This window comes from Nakaseomyces bracarensis (assembly GCF_045282275.1).
Source record: "Nakaseomyces bracarensis strain CBM3 chromosome Unknown Scaff11_0, whole genome shotgun sequence".
In the NCBI taxonomy this organism is placed as follows: Eukaryota; Fungi; Ascomycota; class Saccharomycetes; order Saccharomycetales; family Saccharomycetaceae; genus Nakaseomyces; species Nakaseomyces bracarensis.
In genome coordinates, this window is record NW_027263957.1 from 465423 (window position 1) to 485023 (window position 19601).

A 19601-nucleotide genomic window follows, 5' to 3' on the forward strand; every position below is an offset into this window, starting at 1 on the left:
CCCAATATTGGAAATGATTCAAAATGGAAAGTTAAAAGTATTAAAAAGGTATCCTTTTTATATGGAATAAAAAAAAAAGTTATTTCTAATTAATCCTTTAACTATTCAAATAAATGAGAATAGAGACCTAAAATGCAACCAAGACAGTAATAAAAAGTAATTAATTGTAATCGTACAACTATGCGGTTAAACAACTATATTTTGTAGTCGTCCAATATTCAAATTCAAGTTAAAGTAAAAATAATAAAAAAACACCGATACAATAAAAGAAAAATGGTGTACAGTACTTTTAACACCTAACAACCATACACACTTTAATAATGAATCCCGTGCGTATTGCTTTGCTATATTTATCTGTCTTTAAGTTTATTTTATTTTATGATATGTTATTTTATTATAATTTATTCTTATGGCTATGAAATGGCTGTTAACTGCATCACCATATTAAATCGCCAGTGAACTCAATTAGTTCTTCTCCCCAACATCCATAGTTTGTATCATGATATAGATTTTAGTTGTATTTTATTATATTTTTTTTTCCCTTGGGCTGCCACTATTTACTAACTATTGCATTTTCCTCTTATTGTAATAATTATTCCAACTCATTACTTAATTGTTCTGTGCCCTGTTTTCCTGTCAGACCATTTTTTATTCCCATCCTCATCTCATTAATCATTTCTTTTTTTTTTTTTTTTATATTCTTCTTCCTTCATATTTTTTCTTTTTCATATACATCTAGACTCATCAATGATTTATTCATCTAACGGGACTTGATGAAGATTCATTTTTTTTTTTTTCTTGCAATTCATTTTTCTCCATCTGAGCTCAGACTTATCTGATTACCCTAACGAATCGACGTCCAAGAGCATGTTATAATATATCCATTATGATAAATTCAAATAAACAACTAACACTCTTTTTATTTCTATTTACTATCTTTACAACATAATATATATTTTTTTCAAAAGAGAAGGTATGATAAAACCCTATGATATATATATGTCAATCTATAATTGTTAAACTTGCCTGTAGAATTTGCTACGCTCGAGAATGTTGAATTTTGTCGTGCGTACTTTTCTATGTCTTTAACTACTGGAAAATGTGATCTACACTGGTGTCACTATTCTTCTTCTTCTTTTTTTAATTAAAACCCTTCTCGGCCGAGATAGTTCGTGATATATGATTTGACTGATTTTTAGTATATGATTACATCGTGAACAATTGAAACAGGTATATAGCCGGTTACTACATATTATGTAGTGTTCGTTCATATACATCCAGTAGGACGTTCTTTGACCCATTTGTCTTAGTCCAGTATCTTCTATATTTATCCATAATATCTGTGACTACACGGTTTCTATCAATTTCACCATCACATATTTGTTTTAGCATTTGCTCCATCTCTCTTCTTTGGAACGGTTTTGCAAATGAGTCTTCGAGTCCGATTTCTTCAAACCCATGGACTAAGGCTCTACCTAGTATAGTGGGCTGTAAATACGTCTCTTTGCCCACTTTCTCTGCCTGGACATACTTTCGATTTTGTATTTTTTCTATATGTTCGGCGATGGTTGCATCGGTACCGATTCCGTTGGCATCCATCAGTACAATGAGCTCACTCTCTGTCATTGGTTTTGGTGGTGAAGTGTTCCCGCTTTTCATTTCGGCCTTTAGTATCTTACACTCTTGATTAATCTCCAATCTAGGTAACTGACGTGTGGTTTCCCATTTCGCCCACGGATAAACTTCTAAGAAATTCCTTTCAAGAACTATCAAACCATTAGCGTAAAATCTTTCTCCTGCCCAGTCCAAGCTTATTGTGGTTTGTTGACCCTTACCATCCTCAGAACAACATGCCAAGAAATGGCGACATATGTATTCATAAACACGCTTTTCATTAACGTTTAACGAGGTTATATCGCGCCCAACGCTAATGATGGGATGTATAGGTGGATGGGCTTTATCGTCATGAGAACCGCTTCTAGGAAACTTAAATTTATTAGTGTTTGTTGGGGAGTCATTCAATAGGTTAGCAGCATAATTGGCCCAGTCCGTCCGATTACTTGGACTTTGGTCACTTTGAGACTGTTTTGCAACTAAATCCTTAAGATCCATCGCCTGTGGGAAGATATCAGTTTCTGTTCTAGGATAAGAGATAAATCCACGTTGATAAAGCTTCTCAGCTGCATCCAAGGATTGTTTTGCATTTATTCTTAGAAATCTTGCGCAATTTTTTTGCAGTTCAACTGTTGTCAATGGCAAAGGACGATATTTGGTAGCCGGTTTAGACTTAATATCTGAAACTTTAGCAATGTCGCCTGCCTCCTCTAAGCACATCTCGTAAATAGATAGAACCGTAAATCTATCGAAAAGATGGCCGCGATCCCATTGAAAGGCAATTGGCTTCGTGTCGCACTCGCTGTTATCTAACTGTAATTGTATGTGCCAAAATTCTTCAGGTATGAAGTGTCGTATTCTTTCATAACGATCGACCACAAACCCAAGGGTTGGAAATTGGCAAGTACCATAAGAAATTACCGGTAAATCTCTTCTATTCATTGTTCTGTTATTGGGATTATTCGTATTTTGCGAATTTGCCACCTTGTGACGCATAGTTTCTGTTAGTAGTCTAGTGAAGGTAACACCAGCTCGTAGATCAATTTCAATCCTGGTCCTTACAGCATTTACACTTTTCATATCTAACCGCGAAGAGGAATGCGCAGCATGTAAGATATGGTTCCTTTCCAAGTGGGAAAATATTGCCCTATATACCTGGTTATCGGTCAATCTTCTATTACTTTTCTGGGCTTCTTTAAATATTTCCCATCCTATATATTCACCTTCTCGGTCGCAATCTGTCCAGATCATTAAGACATCTGCCATTCGGGACTCTCTGCGAATATTGTCAGCGATTTTTTGCTGATTTCGATCCATCACTTCACTTAATGGTGCATCAAAAAGATCCATTATTCTACAATTTCCCCAACCATATTTATCATTCTGGAAATCAACACCGGTAAGATGACCTGCCACACTTGTCATGGTAACGGAAACATCACGACCACCAGCAAAAGAAAACCCACTATAGCTAAAGTCATAGTTCTTAATATATGTATACCCAGAGTCTCGGGAATTGACCCTTCCACCACCTAATATTCCTGATACAGCCTTAGCAATCGAGTTCTTTTCAGCTACACATAGCACTTTCATTTATTAGCCCAAGCGTTTTTACTATATTTATCGTTCTTAGGTACAGTTTAACTCGTAAATGCAGCCTTTAATATCACCCAACATAATAACCTCACTGATAAATTAATATTTAACATATGCTTGATCAGTGGTATATAGCATAGTATATATCAACTTGTAAATGGTATTAGCTTAGGTTTGCCGAGTATACGGCTGTTTCTAAGACAGTAATAAAACTCCTGCGGGTAACCACTGTGGGTCGATTTTGGTGACTTTTGCTATATTTGCGATGAGCACCTATTAAGTGGATTTGGCCTAATGAAGTAAAAGGGCGTTACAGGAATCCAGATATTCGAATCAGTGAAGTTGGATAGTATTCATCTTTTAATTAAAACTAATTTGATAAAGAATATGGCTCCATGGTAAGAAATTGAAAAAACAATTTAACCGTAACTGAAATAAATGTGGTTCTTGTACAATAATTGTTTTGGATACTGATTGCTTATTGAAATGGAAGAAGAGAAAAATCATAGATCCATTCATGATATAGAACTTTATATTTCCTCAAAAAGAATTGATATTATCAAATATTTTGGTGTCAAGACATTTGCATATGTTGATAGATATCATATACACCCAATTGAGAAAAGGGTTTTAGATGTTCACAAAGAGTGCGTGGATTATGTTATATCTAAATTGATATCAGATTATAAAAATAAAAAGGATTTGGTTACTTTGTCTGGTTTGCTGAACTATATGTTTAGAGAGTTTCATCTCTTTACTTTAAAGAAGTTATTAGTTCCAATTGCTAAAAGAAAATATAATAAGAGCAAAAATATAAACAAATATAAAAGAAATGTTAAACCGGTTGAGGTTCGGAAACATAACAAAGGCTGCTTTAAAGTAATTACTTTGATAAAACAGACATACAATCAGATTGTATTTGAAATCTTTAATTACTTTGATGTTACCGGCCTTATGCCTGATCATTTACTTGCGGATATAAACGATACAATAAAGTTGCCACAAACCCCTAATAATTGTCAAACTTTGGAACTTGATAGATTCTGTTTCTCGTTGTTAACATTTATAAGTTGTTGCTTAGAGAAAATAGGTGAAATACATGGATTTGAAATCAAATATGGAAATGAATCCTCAAACAAAAAATTAATAAATGAATCTAGCAAATATCATGAGTTATCATCTAAGATATCAAATTATGTTGGAGGCCTTAACACTGCAGAGTCCTCTCAAAATGTAGCTAAATCACATAAGGAAGTATTGTCACTAATGGTGTCGAAATTAAAGCAATTGAATGGAATGGAAGATGACACCTTCTGGTTTGAGCTGAACAAATCAAAATTGTTTGGATTTGAGCATTCATATTTCAGAGAGTATTATGAGTATCTACAAAACCCTGCCTCTTTTTTTGAAACTTCAAATTCGAAAATACTGAAAGCTAAGTTATCTAGAATATTTTCAAGCAGTGCTAACATTTACCACTTTCTTTTATTTTTCATATATTCCTTCCATTTATACCCCTTAATGAATCCTAGTAAAAAATTTAGATACTCATTCACAAAAATCAATAAACTGAAAATTGAGGCGCTACATGTAAAACATACTCTACTTCTACACATTATATTTTGGGTGTTTGAGTCGATCCTTGCAAAATATGTTAATAAACAAATTAAGCAGCTAGAAAAGGAGATATTACAGTTATTGAGAATCTATACTTGTTGGATAAAGTCTAATAGATGTGTTTTACAATTTGCTCACAGAAGAAAGAAATTTTGCTCTCTTTTAGTTGATTTTGTTAAAATACTCTGCAAACTTCAACCAGAGTTGGAGAGCTTATCAGATATCCATAGACCAGTTAGACCCTATATATTTATTGAGGATTATGAAGTTAGCGGAGTGATTGCATTTAATTGTGAGCTAAGTGATTTTAATGATAATCTATTAGAGGACAGACGATACCCAAACCAAAATGGTGCCGATAACACTATCAGTGACATAGAAGAAAATTCGATGAGGGTTCGAGCTATTTATACATCCCTTGTGAAGTTTCTCAGTGCTACAAATTCTTCACTAAAGTAAGGAGGGTTGAACTGGTTAAAAATTTTCGATGCCATTCAATATTTTAATGTATTTTTAAATGTGAAGAATCTTTTCATCTTTTTCATTTTTTGATCTACAAGATATCACATATAAGTTATGAATTTTATTTAGCTTCGTTGATCAATTTTACATGCTTACTTCTGATAAAATTGATAAGCCATGAATTTGTTGCATAGTATATTTATATATATAGTGACAATAATTATTTAGGATTAGCACCTATAGAATATGTCAATAATATGTAACAATTAAATTATGAGATGTATACTTAATCGGAGGACATAGGTTAATGCAAGGAACATAGATAACAAGTAGCTGTAAATAATACTTAAGACCATCGTATTATGGTCATGATAGCCTATACATTTGACAGATATCAGAAGCAAAAGACCTATTATTATAAAATTCTCGATATTAGAATATATATCTTCATTAGTGACGGCATTCATTTAATACGAATTTCAAAAATGTGAAAGTAACCAAGAATTGATTAAGGACCAAGACCAACTGGGGATAATATCAGGATAAATTAGTGTTAACCGTTGAAAATGCTCGTGTAGCTCAGTGGTTAGAGCTTCGTGCTTATAGTGGCATCCCCAACTGGGGAGCTAACTGTACGGATGTTTCTGGGTCTTAAAAGCGGCTCAGGTCACAAGTCACGCGACCGTCGTGGGTTCAATCCCCACCTCGAGCACTTTCTCTCTTTTTTTTTTGTAAAACGTACATGTCTCGCATTACCCGGAATGGTTAATCTTATTCTTACTCGCTCAATAAATTGATATTTATAATGGATAACATCTGTGAATGGGGATACATGTATTAACATTATCAATGACATTCTTAACCTGAACGAACTATCATCTAAGATATCCTTTACTCTATTTGTATCATGGTAAATTGAAAAGAACTATTATTTGAAATTGTTACATATTGTAGTTTAAATTTAACTAAAGTGATTTGGTATCACAATTCCTTCACTATTGCCAAGGAATAGATTTAAAATCTTATCTCCCACAACAAAAATGTATATATTAAACGATACCTAAGTGACAACGTTCAGTAATGGACGGTTATTTTATTTATGCAATAGTACAGAAACTTTCCTTGTCGTTTGAGTTGTTCTTGGTATTAATTTGATCGTTGGCATTTTTAGCAGTTAGGGCAACTCTTGCAGCTTCAGTGAAAGCTTCATTCACACCTTTATTCAGCTTCGCACTACACTCTAAATAACGTAGAGCACCTATCTGCTTTGCCATAGCCAAACCTTCTTCATATGTTATCAGGTTTTGGTTACCGTTGTTATTACGGTTGTTTTGTATGTTGTTAGGTGTTATAACATTGTTTTCATTATTTCTCAAATCACATTTCAATGCAACTAGGACTAAATTTACACCCTCACAGTGATCTGTAATTTCTCCAACCCATTTGTTTTTAACGTTCTCCAAGGAGTCTCTGGAGTCTATGCTAAAACATAACATTATAGTATGGGTATCAGAATAAGATAATGATCGTAATCTGTCAAATTCTTCTTGTCCTGCTGTATCCCATAGAGACAACGTAATATGTTTATTATCAACAAAAATATCATGAATATAGTTTTCAAACACGGTAGGTTCGTAAACTTCAGGGAAGTAACCTCTCGTAAACACATTCAAAAGGGATGTCTTACCACAAGCACCGTCACCTAAAATAACAATTTTTCTTTCAATTGGCCTTTTTGAGGAGGAAGATTGAGAACCGGATGAACCACATAGAAAAGACATTATTTTTATTTTTTTATATTAGTGGGATTTGCTCGTTAATTCCTTAGTTTTGTGATTATATTCTTTTTAAATATGTTTCTTTTTATTGTCAAGTCAAAAGGAACGTTATAATATAATATTGGAGGTATGATTCCTAAGTATAGAATGAATAAAAAAATAAGAAACACGAAAAGGTATAATGGTATTTTATTTTTAATAGTTAAAATCGGAAAAATAGTAAAAACAGGTAATTTTGTTGATTTACGATAATCTCGAGAACTAAAAACACTTTGATTAAGAAAAAAAGACAAGAAACAAATAAAATATTTGCAGAATGAAGGCAACTCAAGAAATTATAAATAAATAAAAAGGTAAACAAAGAGTGGGTACAACACGAAGACTGACTTTTGAAGGGGGAAAAAAAACTGTATACTAATTTTCTGAGTTTGAAGAATGAATATAAACAATAAAATGCGAAAAGGAATTAAAAAAAGATGAGTTAAGGTATTTAACATCTTACACGACTAGAACGTGTATGGTTCGTTAGCTATTATAGTCATCATTTTCTACAAAATACACGTGTACAATATCTCTATCCACGAGTATGCTTTATAGTTTGTTTTTTTTTTTGATGCTATTCTGGATCGCTTCTTTACAGCAATAAGTATCGGTCGTCAAGTGTTAGATCCAATAGATAAGCTGATGCTAAAAATTTTAGGTAAAATCTCTTGTAAATCAGGTACCGTGGTGGCTTACGTAAGAGAGTACGATTATATAAAGAAATGAAAAAAAATAACTTATCAATAAAAAAGACAAACCATATGGTTATTAATTATTCAAGATGATATAGAATAACGTGATACTATGTATTTACTTTGAGTAAATAATGGACTATCTAAAAATGAATATTTACTATTAACGATTAAATTGTCAAAGAAAGCCCATATGGTAGACAAATCTCTATTAGAGTTTGTTTCTTTCACCATTATTATCTTACCATATTATATTTTGCCCAATATCATCTCAACGTGGCTTAATTTATCAGATTAAGATACTTTTTGATGATATCAAGGGCGAGATCCTTCCTCCGAGCCGAGAAAAGTTTATTGTAGGTGTGGTGTACCCGTTTACTATGGTCTACGAACATATGTATTATATTTTGATGATAGTACTTGTTACTAGATTCTTACTAAACTGTGTGATGTACAGTCTCTTCTCTGTTAGCTAACTTTGCTAGTTTTTTTTTTGTTGTTTTTTTTTGCTTTTCTTCCCCTGAAATTGCTCTCAGAAAAACGGCGTAGAATGGTAAAGAAACAAAAAGAACAAGTAGAAAATATCAAATAGCACAAAAAAAACCTCGTTAATCCGTCGTTGTACCTGATTTTCGACTACAGGAACTAAGAAAAAAAAAAAATAAAAAAGAATACCTGAGAAATTCAGTAGCCCCATACCCTCCTTCCCATATCCCTTACTCACCCAGCTCCCACTTTTCATTTCCCCACTCAATAAATCACGTATAGAGCGACCAATTATTTCAAAGAAAAAGAAAAGATATTATGATTGCTTTCCACTTGCTGTTATCTGAAATAGAACGCTTTTTTGTCGCTTCTATCTTTCCTTTTTTTATATAGAGGGAAGAAGAATCCCGTACACCCTCTTAACGGTCATGTTTGTACCTATTTTTCTCCGAGACCCTGAATATTATCCATTCATAGTGATGACCTTTTTGTTTGTAATGTTGTAATTTTATGAGTACATCTACCGTACAAATTTTCTTCGTAGGTAATGTTGTTGAGATTACCTTATTTAGTTGATATGTTATCTATTTCTCAGAGGGTTTCACTGGTCCCCTTATAAGAAGAAAACAAGAAAAACGGATTTCATATTTTTTCTTCACAAGTCCTTCTTCCTTTTTTTTGTAGTCGCTTTTATCTGCATCATTTGTGCGCCACTGTCTGTGTATATTATTATGTTGTTGTTGTTTTCTTTGGTTTACCGATGCGTAAGGGGTGGGGATAGATTTGTGCCACCCAGTCTTATATAAAAATTGATTTTCCGGTGCGTGAAAAATTCTCTCTCTTTTTTTTTTGAAATTTTTAGTACTCGAAGAATAACCCGCAGTACCTGAAATCTAGTCCCTTAAAATAAAAATAAAAAACTTTTCTTACTTTTTTTAAAGGCATTGAAACACCCGCAAAAAAAAAATATGTCCCCATCTAAGAAAAAAGCAGCAACAGATCAATAAAATATAAATATTAATTGTCCCTGAAATCTACAAAGAATTAACACACAGAAAGAGGCGTTTGACTTACATAAATAAAAAACTAAAATAAGAAATATCTTCGAAATCGACCCGGAATTTATTTTATAAAAAAAAAATAAAATGAAGACATTGTACAGCCATTTGCTAGTAAATAATTGACATTGTTTTGGAAGTTTTTTCGTTACGCAACTTTCTGAGAGGAAAAGACGGTTCCTTAAAAATAAATGGATTCCAATCAGCTATTAAGTTGAGTAGAATTCTGAAAATTCAGTTACCGGTAGAAAGGCGCGTACAAATCGGTACCTTATTTATGATATATTGTTTAAATCAAAATGTATAGAAAAAGAGGAAAATGTATAGAAATGAAATGATGAACTTCTATACATGAAAAGAAAGGAAGAAGAAAAAAGGAACAACAACAACAAAAAATCTTCTTGAAAAGAAATATATAAAAAAAAAAAATAATTTAAATAAAAAAACACATAAAGGAAAGAATAAAATAGTTTCGTAAATATTATCTACCTTAAATTAATGCTAGTATATCAGTTGTAGTTCTTTTTTTATTATTATTATATTATTTTAATATTGAAACAATAAAGTTATAAGATAGAAATAAACATTATTCTAAAATAGGGCTAAAAAAGCAAATGGTAATATAATCAAAAACATATATAACCAAAAAAAAAAAAAATTTTGAAGTACCAATCTAATCTAATAAATTCAAGATAATAAAAGAATAGAAAGAGAAATAAATTTTCATACAATTCCCTACCAACAAAATAAACCTCAATTAATCAAGGTTTTTTTTTTTTTAATTTGAAAAATACTTGATATTATATCAACAAATTATAAGAAAAGAATAAAAAATAAAAACGGGCCAGTATTGTACAGCAATAATAAGGACTATAAATTTCAAAATTTGATGGATCTTTTGAACTCCAAGTTCGGGATTCCAGGAGATGAAAAGAAGAGTACAGATGAAGACACGTCGAAGAAGGATAATGACACTAGTAGTAACAGTAGCGCTAATACAGCGCAGCTAGAAGAGCCTATTGATATTGGTGTCGAAGTAGGAGGTCTCGATGTTAACATTGACGCTTCCTCAAGTGATTCTAATGCTAAAAAAATTAAAGATTTGATAGACGGTAACCATAATTCCAACGATGGGTCAAGTTCGTCAAGTGAATATAATAATAAGCCAGAGGCTAGTAATTGTAACGATAATGGAAAAAATGATGATAGTACTAGTGGTAATGATAACACTAGTGGTAGTTTTGTAACAGGTACAGATATATCGTCTGAACATAGTACGCTTTCAGAGTCGAGTCCACAAATGCATAATAATGTCTCCGATCGTAATACCAACAAGGATGGTTGTAACAGTAATTCTAACGCTAATAATGATGCTAATAATCAAAATAATCTTCTACTCTCTAGGAGAACATCGGAACATAATATTAGTAGTACAAATAACGGAGATATTAATGAGCAATGTAATACAGCGAATGACATAAATACTCAGTACAACTACGCTAGACGCCCTAGTAACTTGAATAGCAAGGAAAGTAGTACTAGGGGTAGTGGACGTAACGTTCTAGAGTTTAACGAAAAATATAGGATAAATGAACGTAGAAGTGATGAAAGGAAAAGTCAGGATAACAATATGTCTAACAACAACATCAATAATAAAGAGACAACATCCAGTAGTAGTAATAGTAGTAGTACAAATGGTACCCGCAAATCAGGGTCTACTTCATCACAGTCGAACCTAGGACTGGCATCTTCTGTTCCTTCGAGCAATGAATCTTCAGGCTCGGCTGCTTTCACTATGAAGCCTGTAACACGTAAGGACCCCTCGTCTGAGGGGAAAAATCTGGATAAAATGGTTGAAGTTAAGAAAGACCCGAATGGCATAGAATCTATAAAACCAGCAAGAAAAAAATGGAAGGATTATGAAGATATTGCTTTCGTAAAAACAATTCTAGAGAATGCTGAATTATTGACATATGTGGAATATTTTAAACCGATGAAAAATTTTTGGATACGGATATCTCAAATTTTAAACGAGAAATACGGTCATGTAAGGAATTTTAGGCAATGCCATGATAGATTTAAGGTTCTTTACGCAAAAGCTTTGAGGATAGAAGAGTCTCATGGTCATGATCACACTACGTCCTCCTCATCTTCAGCACATTCTAATTTTCAACTACTAGGAAATGATTCAACTCCCTCAAGTTCTACATCACAACAGAGAATGGGTAGTCTAGGCCAAATATCTCAAAATTCGAATACATCTAATCAAAATACTAATATAGTTGGTAGTAGTGTTAATGCGACGCCTGGTTATTATGGTACTGGCGTTGAAGCGAAATTCAGATTTCATCAAGACGATAACCTAAGATCAATACCACTGCCTCTAAGGCATCTACTGATCAAACTAAGAAAAACTATTACATTTTATAATGGTAATATCATCTTCAAAAAATCTAATGACTCGGTTGATTCTAATCAAGTTAATTTGAATATAACGCATATACCTGATTTTGAAGGTAATACTAAAAATCATGCCCAAGGTTCATCAACATATTCAACCTTATTGCGGAATACAAATAATACTAATATTAATTCACAAAAGCAAGTATTTTTGTCTCCATCTAATGAAACGAGTACCCCCGAATTACAAGATACACGGATGACTACATTAACTGACTTCCAAATGCAAAATAACAATATGAACAATATTAGTAATAATAACCAAGGGACTGGTGGTAATGTTAGTAATAGGATGGAAGAATCCTCACAATCGCAGTTTGGCAACAATTTGCCGAACTTACTACAAAATAATCAATCAAATGTAATGCAAGGGTCCAATGCTTCGCAACTTCAGTTCTCATCTTCTTCATCTTCTAACGCTGGGACACAATCTCAATCGTCATCATTTTATCCATCTAGCTATCTGTACGGTAATCAACAGGGAGTAATCCACCCTGGTATTCCACAAATTCCGATTAAACATCAAAATACATCACAACCTTCTCAACAGGTACAGTCACAGAATCAGCAATTGCCCCCACAAAATTCTCAAATACAGAATACCCAGAATCTTAATCAGCAATATCAATCAGACCAGAGCGGTAACCAATCTATGAATGAACAGGCTACGAATATTCATCTGAATCTTGTTGAAACACAAAAGCAATACATGGAGACAATGTATCAGTCTATGTATTCTGTAATCTCGACCCTAAGAGATCAAATTGAACAGCTAAGAAACCAAATCAGTGACCTAAATAGTAGTTATGAAGAGCAATCAAAGATGCTTTCTACGCTATACGCTATAATTCAACAGCCGATAATGCCACCGTCATCTGAAACTTCTTCTTCTTCGAGTACATCTTTTTCATCAACATTCCTAGATCAGCAATTACAAAATCCACAAAATAATCAAAATAATAACAGTTATGATAACCAGCTAAGAAATCAAGCTTCCAATTTCAGAACTGATAACCAAAATCAGCAACAGCAACAGCAACAGCAACAAAAGCAACAACAGCAGCAACTCCCGCACCAGCCAGCACCACCATCCCAAAATCTAGACCAAAACCAAGTAGGTGACCAAAACCAAGTAGGTGAACAAAGACAAAGTAACATGCAATCATCACATATCCCATCTCGGTTAACTTTATCACCCCCACAGTATAACCAGTTACATATACAGCAAAACACACCACAACAAAGAACAACTAAACATCATTCAAGTAGAAAGCTACCTAATTTACCACAACCCAAACTACCGCAACCACTTCCAAAAATAAGTAACAGCAATGTTCTCCCACAACCTCAATATTTCAATGGTAAGCCATTGTAGTGACATTAAAGATTAATACGGTCGGATAATAATTTTAATTTAGAGCCAGTCAATGCATGAAACGTGATAGAGTAGATATAGCATATATAGCATATATAGTTACAAAATATTACCTTCTCGGTTCAATAACTGTTTTAAGGGATGATCTATAATAAACTATTAGCTTATGCTATAGCCAATTAACGCTTTCTGCCTTCTCTAGTTATTCTGTCGTACCTAGTTTTTAACTAGGTAGTTTCATTCAGTTGCACAGCAAGTGGCACATTAGGTTAGTTTGATCCTTGATTTTAGTAAGATAAAAATATTATTTTGACTGACTAAGATATTCCTTTCCCTTGTACATCATTTATTTTTTTATTTGTTTATTAGATAAATTCAAACAAATCTGTTAGTAGGGAAATTTTTCGCCCCACGCATGACAATTATTAAGTACCATTATAAATAATCAGCTTAGAACAAAATGTAAGAATTGTAATAGTTAATTAAGAATTATTAATGAATATTTTTATTACTTAAGTATCTGTAAATGTCTATAAATGTATACTCCTTGCAACTAGCTTTATTATGAGAATTACAGCATGAGAATATAGCTGTGGAATTATGTTCGTTATGTCATTTCATGTCAACCGAGATATAGCAATATTTTAAAGCTTTAATTTAGTTATAGGTTTAACCGATATGAAAATAAAATGTTGTGTCCATGCATTGAGTAATTTTAACTAACCATGATTACTAGTAGGATTTTTTATGTCAGCACTTTCTTGTTTAACTTTTTCTGCACTGGCTGCTCCTACAGCTTCTTCTTCCAGCTTCTTTCTAGTAAATGCTATCTTCTTACCATTATTTACTAAATAAAATAATGGAACAGAAGAAATAGCTGTCAATACACCCAAGAAGGTGAAAACACCACCATATGTCATACTTTTGGTCATTTTACTTAAACAACCAATGAATAAAGCAGCTAGAAGACATCTAAATAAATTCAAGCAGCCAGTAGCGGTAGATGTTTTTGATGGGAATATATCAACAATTAATGTTGTCGACATCGTCAAAATACAATTAGAAAATAATGAAGCAAAACCACTCATCACTAAAACTGCTGCTAGATGTGCTTTCACATCTATGCACCATCCAAAGCAAATAAACCCACTACTGCTCAACATCAATGTGTAGAATGCAGCATGTAGCCTTACCTTAACAATGTTGAGCACATATTTAGGGTCGTTACGCATTATTTCTTTCACAAGCTCTTGATTGTAATTATTTGCTTCTAACAACTCCTTTTCCTGAACCTTTAGCCATTCTTTATGCTTTGCCGCCCGTCTCCTATAACTCCAGTTTAGATAACGTCCTGATGATACAATACTTATCAATGTGCAAATTCCTGTTGGTAGATAACATAAACCGATCTTAGCAACGCTTAAGTGATATTTTTTGCTTAGTACAGTTGAAAGAGCTGTTTGATGAGTTGACCATAGAGCAAATTGAACACCTGCAGTATATAATAGAATGGCAATCTCTTTTATTCTTAATACGTAAAGAGGTGCAAAAAGGTTCAGTTCAACTTTAGGTTCCAAAGTTTCATATTCTGGATTGTCAAGGTGTAATTTTTTTCTAATCACAGGGAAAGCAAGTGCTGGTGCCTTATTAACATAGGAATGCGGAGTAATTGATCCATTTCCAACAATTGTTCTTTTTGTTTCTGGTAGTAATATCGCAGATAGTACCAAACAGGCTCCTGATCCAATAGCTAAGAACCAGAAAATGGCTCTCCAATCCCAAGTTGAAGATAAACCGGCACCGATAAGGGCACCAAATGCACTACCCAAGACTTGGAAACCAGATATTAAACCAACATAGCCACCTCTTTCTGCTCTAGTGGTAACATCCCCAATGATACCACTATTGATAGCAATAACAGGTGATATACCTGCGGCTTGCAAACATCTTAGGCCCACTATTTGAGAGTAGTTTTTAGCACAGGCTAAGCCCACACAGGCACAGAAATATACTATAATGGCAAAGAGTACAACAGGTCGGCGACCAAGAGAATCTGCAAGACCACCCATTAGCGTAGGTGCTAAACCTTGGAATATGAAATAAACGACAACTGTAATATTTACCATTTCTTCAGTAATATGGAAATCTTTTTCTATAACACTTAAGACTGGATAATAAATAGCACCAGCCATTGTGGAGAACAGACCAGTATATGCACATTGTAATACAAGAGCCATTTTATATTTTGCATCAAATCTAGAATATGGTGGCGCATTATTGATATCAGGTTCGTTTTGATTCGACCTAGTTTTATAGATAGGTTCTTTTAAATCTGTAATGTCCTCCTTGGTGTCATCGATCGACGATTCATCCGCCGCGGCGAGCACCTGAGGTCTCTCATAAGACTCTATTGAATAATGTGATTCTAGTTCTTCATCTCGCATTGAAGCAGACTCATGAAAGTCTAATGAATGCATTTTTTTTTGTTGTTGTTTTTTTTTTGTCTGTAAACCTTTACAAGTGCTAAGTTTGTTCGTTGTTCTATCGAGTATTTTTGTAAGATAATTTGATATACTCAATTACTTTTTAATTAGCTTTCTTTAATCAGAAAGAAAGTTTATGTGATGTTGAAGAATTGAATATTTAATTAATTATCCGTATTATGAATTAAGTATAATTAATTATCTGTAATATGAATTAGGTATAATTAATTGCTACCTTAAGAGGGAATTAGTTAGTAAAATATATAATAACAAAACGTTGTAAAATACTATGATCTATTAGTTTATTAGATGAAAGTAATACCCTTCTCTTTATATATGAAATCATCGCAACAGCAATCTGCAATTGTGCGTTTTTCCCTACTTGGCTGAAATTTGTGTACTAAGACCCTGAAGCTACGTTATTTCTAAGGTAAGATAGTAAAAACAAAAGAAAGAAAGAATAAAAAGTTACTATTCCTTTTTACTGCACTCCAAATCACTGATTTCTTGTAATTTTTTTTTATACAGTGAAGAATTCGCATTGATGAAGACCCCCCTCCTTCTATACTTATTTTCTTTCTTTTTTTTCGATATTCTATGCTTTCTGAATTCCTTTTTATCGCTTTTTGAATTTTTTTGTCATCACAAGATATGCCCGCCTACAAGTATTCTAGAGGGCATCGCTTTGAATGACCATCTATGAACCGTACTCAAAATATCGTACAGTACATTATTTGGTTTTGTAGTTATTTTTTTTTTGGTGGAGGCTTTTTTCACCGCTCAGAACATACCGTATAAAAAAATATTCTCCACTATGGTTACGCCCTCCTCCCCACCCATTGTTAGACCAGAACAAACCGTGGAATATAAAATTTGTAGATCATTTACAACTCTACGGAATTTTTACTACAGATGAAGCTAGATAGTCTTCTGTTTTTGACACATAACAGAAAAACTTTTGATGCTTATAAATGATACAGAACGTTAGCCTCCTTGGTCAGGATGAATTGGTTTCTTGGCTATGATGAGTGCGTGGAATGCAAAGGATATCGCTTACATGAAATCGTTTTATGAATAATGGTTACGTTTATGTTATTGTGTGTGCGATACGTGTAATTGTGGTGTTAGGATCAAATTAAAAACCCTTCGACAAGCCGTTTTCTCGGATAACAGAATATATTTATATTGGTATAAATCTTTCCTTGCTACTAACAAAAAGAAGTAACTCGAATATGATAATTGTTGGATTAAGTTTTGGAGAAGGGGCGGGTAGCACTAATTTCGATGACTCATTTTATTGTTCAACTAAACTAATTTTAGTTCAAAAACATTAAAATATTTTTTTTTATGTAAACTGATATGTTCTTGAAAATATTGAATGGGTTAATGACTTCAAAACTAATACATTACAACAAAATAACAAAAAATTTAAAATAAAATAACAACGGTGGTTATAACTATTATCTTTATATATTATTCATTATCAATGATCCAAAGTTTATAACTTTAGCTTATACCTCCCTATCGTAAGAGTAAGTAAAATAAGTCCAATATAAAAGCATTCGCAATTGCTCAATTTAGTAGACCTTCTGTGAAAACTACAATACCAATGGAAACAAGGAACATAAATAATATCAAAAAAATGAAACTATAGTCAGTATGATTTTTTTTTTTAGAAATACAACTTATTGTAAAAAAAAATATTTCTTTTTTTAAGAAATTAAAAGAATAAGAAAAATAAAATTTAGAATTGAAAATAATTATTAGAAAATATGGGTATTAATATGAGAAAAAAAAATTCATGCTCTTTTATGGCAAATTTGATAGAAATAAAGTGAAATAATTGGAAAATAATCGACAGGATTAGAGATGGGTATGTTCTTGAATAGAAATGAAAAAAAAAAAATTAGCAAAACAAAAGGAAATAGAACACACGAAAATATTGTAGCAATCCTTAGCCTATGTTGGTGGAGGGTGTTTCGGTGTGTGTATCAAAAAATTGACTGGTCTTTGGTTCGTATTACGAGTGGGGGATCTTGCTGCATTTGACAGCGCTACATTTGCGCTTTGAGTGCGTCTATGGCTACTTTGAGCTTTTTTAGAGTGAGAAGATGAAGTTAAAGATAGAGTAGGTGCTTGTCCTGTTAGCGATTCGCCTGCTTGATTTCTGTATTGGACAGATGGTAGCATACTATTGGTACCTTGGCTGCCAGAAGTGGTAGTTGAAGCTAAACTCGGTTGATATCCTTGTGATCCTGGCAATAGACCACCAACATTCTGTTGGGCTGTTGGATAGTAGTGAGCACCGGTAGTCGTTACATATTGAGCATTTTGGATAGGTTGTCCTCCTTGTGGAACTACAACATATGGTCCCCTTGCTGTTTGATATGAAACAAATCCAGGATTAGATACGGCCGGTGTGGCAAACTGGATATTACTTGCTGAATGTTGACCTGAATACTGTCTCGTGGTATTACCTTGCTCTGAGCCTTTACCGGAAACATTTATTTCACCACCACTCTGAATTTTAGTAGATACACTTGTAGTTGATTCAGAATTTGGATTTGATAGACCTTGTTGAGTAGAAGAAACCGACTGATGGCGGCTCCTTATAGTAGACTCACTACCCACATTTATTTGAGACTTTATCTCATCATTATTATCCGAATGACTTGCAGGTAGGCTTGGAGCATGAAAAGCTACTGGTATACCAGATTGTTGCTGGTAGCTGTTAGTACTGGGCCACATTTGAACTTGTTGGCCTTGTTGGCTTTGTCCCTGCTGTTGGCCTTGTTGCATATAAAAAGTCTGTGGTATCATATTTGGTTGAGTCTGATAGGGTTGGTATATCATATGTGGCTGTTGTTGAACAGAGATTGGTTGCCCTGCCATAAATTCACTTTCAGGAACCGTTGGAATTTCAGATTTATATCTTTTATGTCCTCTTGGACTCATCAATCTTGTTGGCGAATAATCTGCTCTCTTCGCAGGAAGTGTTGGTGATGAATTTCCAAGGGCATCAACGGATTCAATACCCTTAGAGTTTAAGATATCTAAAAGTTTCGATATCGTATCGTTAGTGAACTTTTCACTCTTAATAAATCTTTCGGTTATAACATCCAACCTTTCTAGATTCTGCGTCCTCATAAGTTCTATTTCTTTCCGTTCTCTTTCAACATGCAAATTGAAAAACCGTTCCAATAATTTGTTATCAGCTACGTCAATCCTTGAAATATTCTCAACTCCGAGACTTTTCAAAAGTTTTACACGGAGATCATAAGAGTAGGCGTTTAGAGCACCAGTAATATTAGGATTATCCCACCCACTTGATGCTGCACTAGTTTCCACAGTGGTGGTTGGTCTCGTAGATGCCAGTGATGTTCCAGTTGGCAGACTCGATGCCGATATATTAGATGCAACCGTAGACGGTATACTGACTCCAGTTGCTAATGTGGGTCTATCTTCAGTTTGGACAGTTTTAGTAGCCTTTGTAGTATTGATATCATTACTATCATTTTTCCCTTCATTATTATGGGTACTATTTCGAGAGCTTCCTTCTGTTCTTCTGTTTTCTAATTCAATTTTCTCTTCTCTGGTAATTGATTCAACAGATGCGCTATTTTCTTTTTCAGAATTAACTTTTTCTTGCTCCATTGGAAGTTTGTATGAGTTGTGAATATTTTATCTATTATTTTTCTTGTCTGGTATATTATAGTACCTTAAGCAACTTTGAAAAGTCTAATTTTTTTTTTGCTTGGCAAGCTCTTTCTACTTTTCTTTTCTAATTGTGTTTAAATGGTTTTCCGGCTGTGATATTTGTATTTTTGTTTTTTGTGGGTTCAGTGAGAAGATAATTGGACTCTATAAGGTAATCTTTCTCTCTTTTCTAGTTTTTTTTTTTGCAAGCCACTACTACTTTCTTTTCTTAACAATAAGTT

General features: G+C 33.4%; 6 protein-coding genes across 6 annotated transcripts; 2 read left to right on the forward strand and 4 right to left on the reverse strand.

The window, feature by feature from the left end:
• Positions 1-1245: 1245 nt before the first annotated feature.
• TOP3 (DNA topoisomerase 3) lies at positions 1246-3207 on the reverse strand (the record flags this gene model as incomplete). The annotated part of the gene is made up of 1 exon (XM_071053397.1): positions 1246-3207. The coding sequence occupies one exon, from the start codon at positions 3205-3207 to the stop codon at positions 1246-1248; it is 1962 nt and encodes a 653-aa protein (XP_070910805.1).
• Positions 3208-3696: 489 nt separating this feature from the next.
• Positions 3697-5286, forward strand: EST1 (Est1p; the record flags this gene model as incomplete). Its single annotated transcript, XM_071053398.1, has 1 exon — positions 3697-5286. The coding sequence occupies one exon, from the start codon at positions 3697-3699 to the stop codon at positions 5284-5286; it is 1590 nt and encodes a 529-aa protein (XP_070910806.1).
• A 1100-nt stretch (positions 5287-6386) lies between these two features.
• RHO3 (Rho family GTPase RHO3) lies at positions 6387-7070 on the reverse strand (the record flags this gene model as incomplete). Its single annotated transcript, XM_071053399.1, has 1 exon — positions 6387-7070. One exon carries the CDS (start codon positions 7068-7070, stop codon positions 6387-6389), a length of 684 nt encoding a protein of 227 aa, XP_070910807.1.
• Positions 7071-10234: 3164 nt separating this feature from the next.
• RPI1 (Rpi1p) lies at positions 10235-13180 on the forward strand (the record flags this gene model as incomplete). The annotated part of the gene is made up of 1 exon (XM_071053400.1): positions 10235-13180. One exon carries the CDS (start codon positions 10235-10237, stop codon positions 13178-13180), a length of 2946 nt encoding a protein of 981 aa, XP_070910808.1.
• A 719-nt stretch (positions 13181-13899) lies between these two features.
• QDR2 (cation transporter) lies at positions 13900-15657 on the reverse strand (the record flags this gene model as incomplete). The annotated part of the gene is made up of 1 exon (XM_071053401.1): positions 13900-15657. The coding sequence occupies one exon, from the start codon at positions 15655-15657 to the stop codon at positions 13900-13902; it is 1758 nt and encodes a 585-aa protein (XP_070910809.1).
• Positions 15658-17622: 1965 nt separating this feature from the next.
• Positions 17623-19317, reverse strand: POG1 (Pog1p; the record flags this gene model as incomplete). Its single annotated transcript, XM_071053402.1, has 1 exon — positions 17623-19317. The coding sequence occupies one exon, from the start codon at positions 19315-19317 to the stop codon at positions 17623-17625; it is 1695 nt and encodes a 564-aa protein (XP_070910810.1).
• Between the last annotated feature and the right edge of the window lie 284 nt (positions 19318-19601).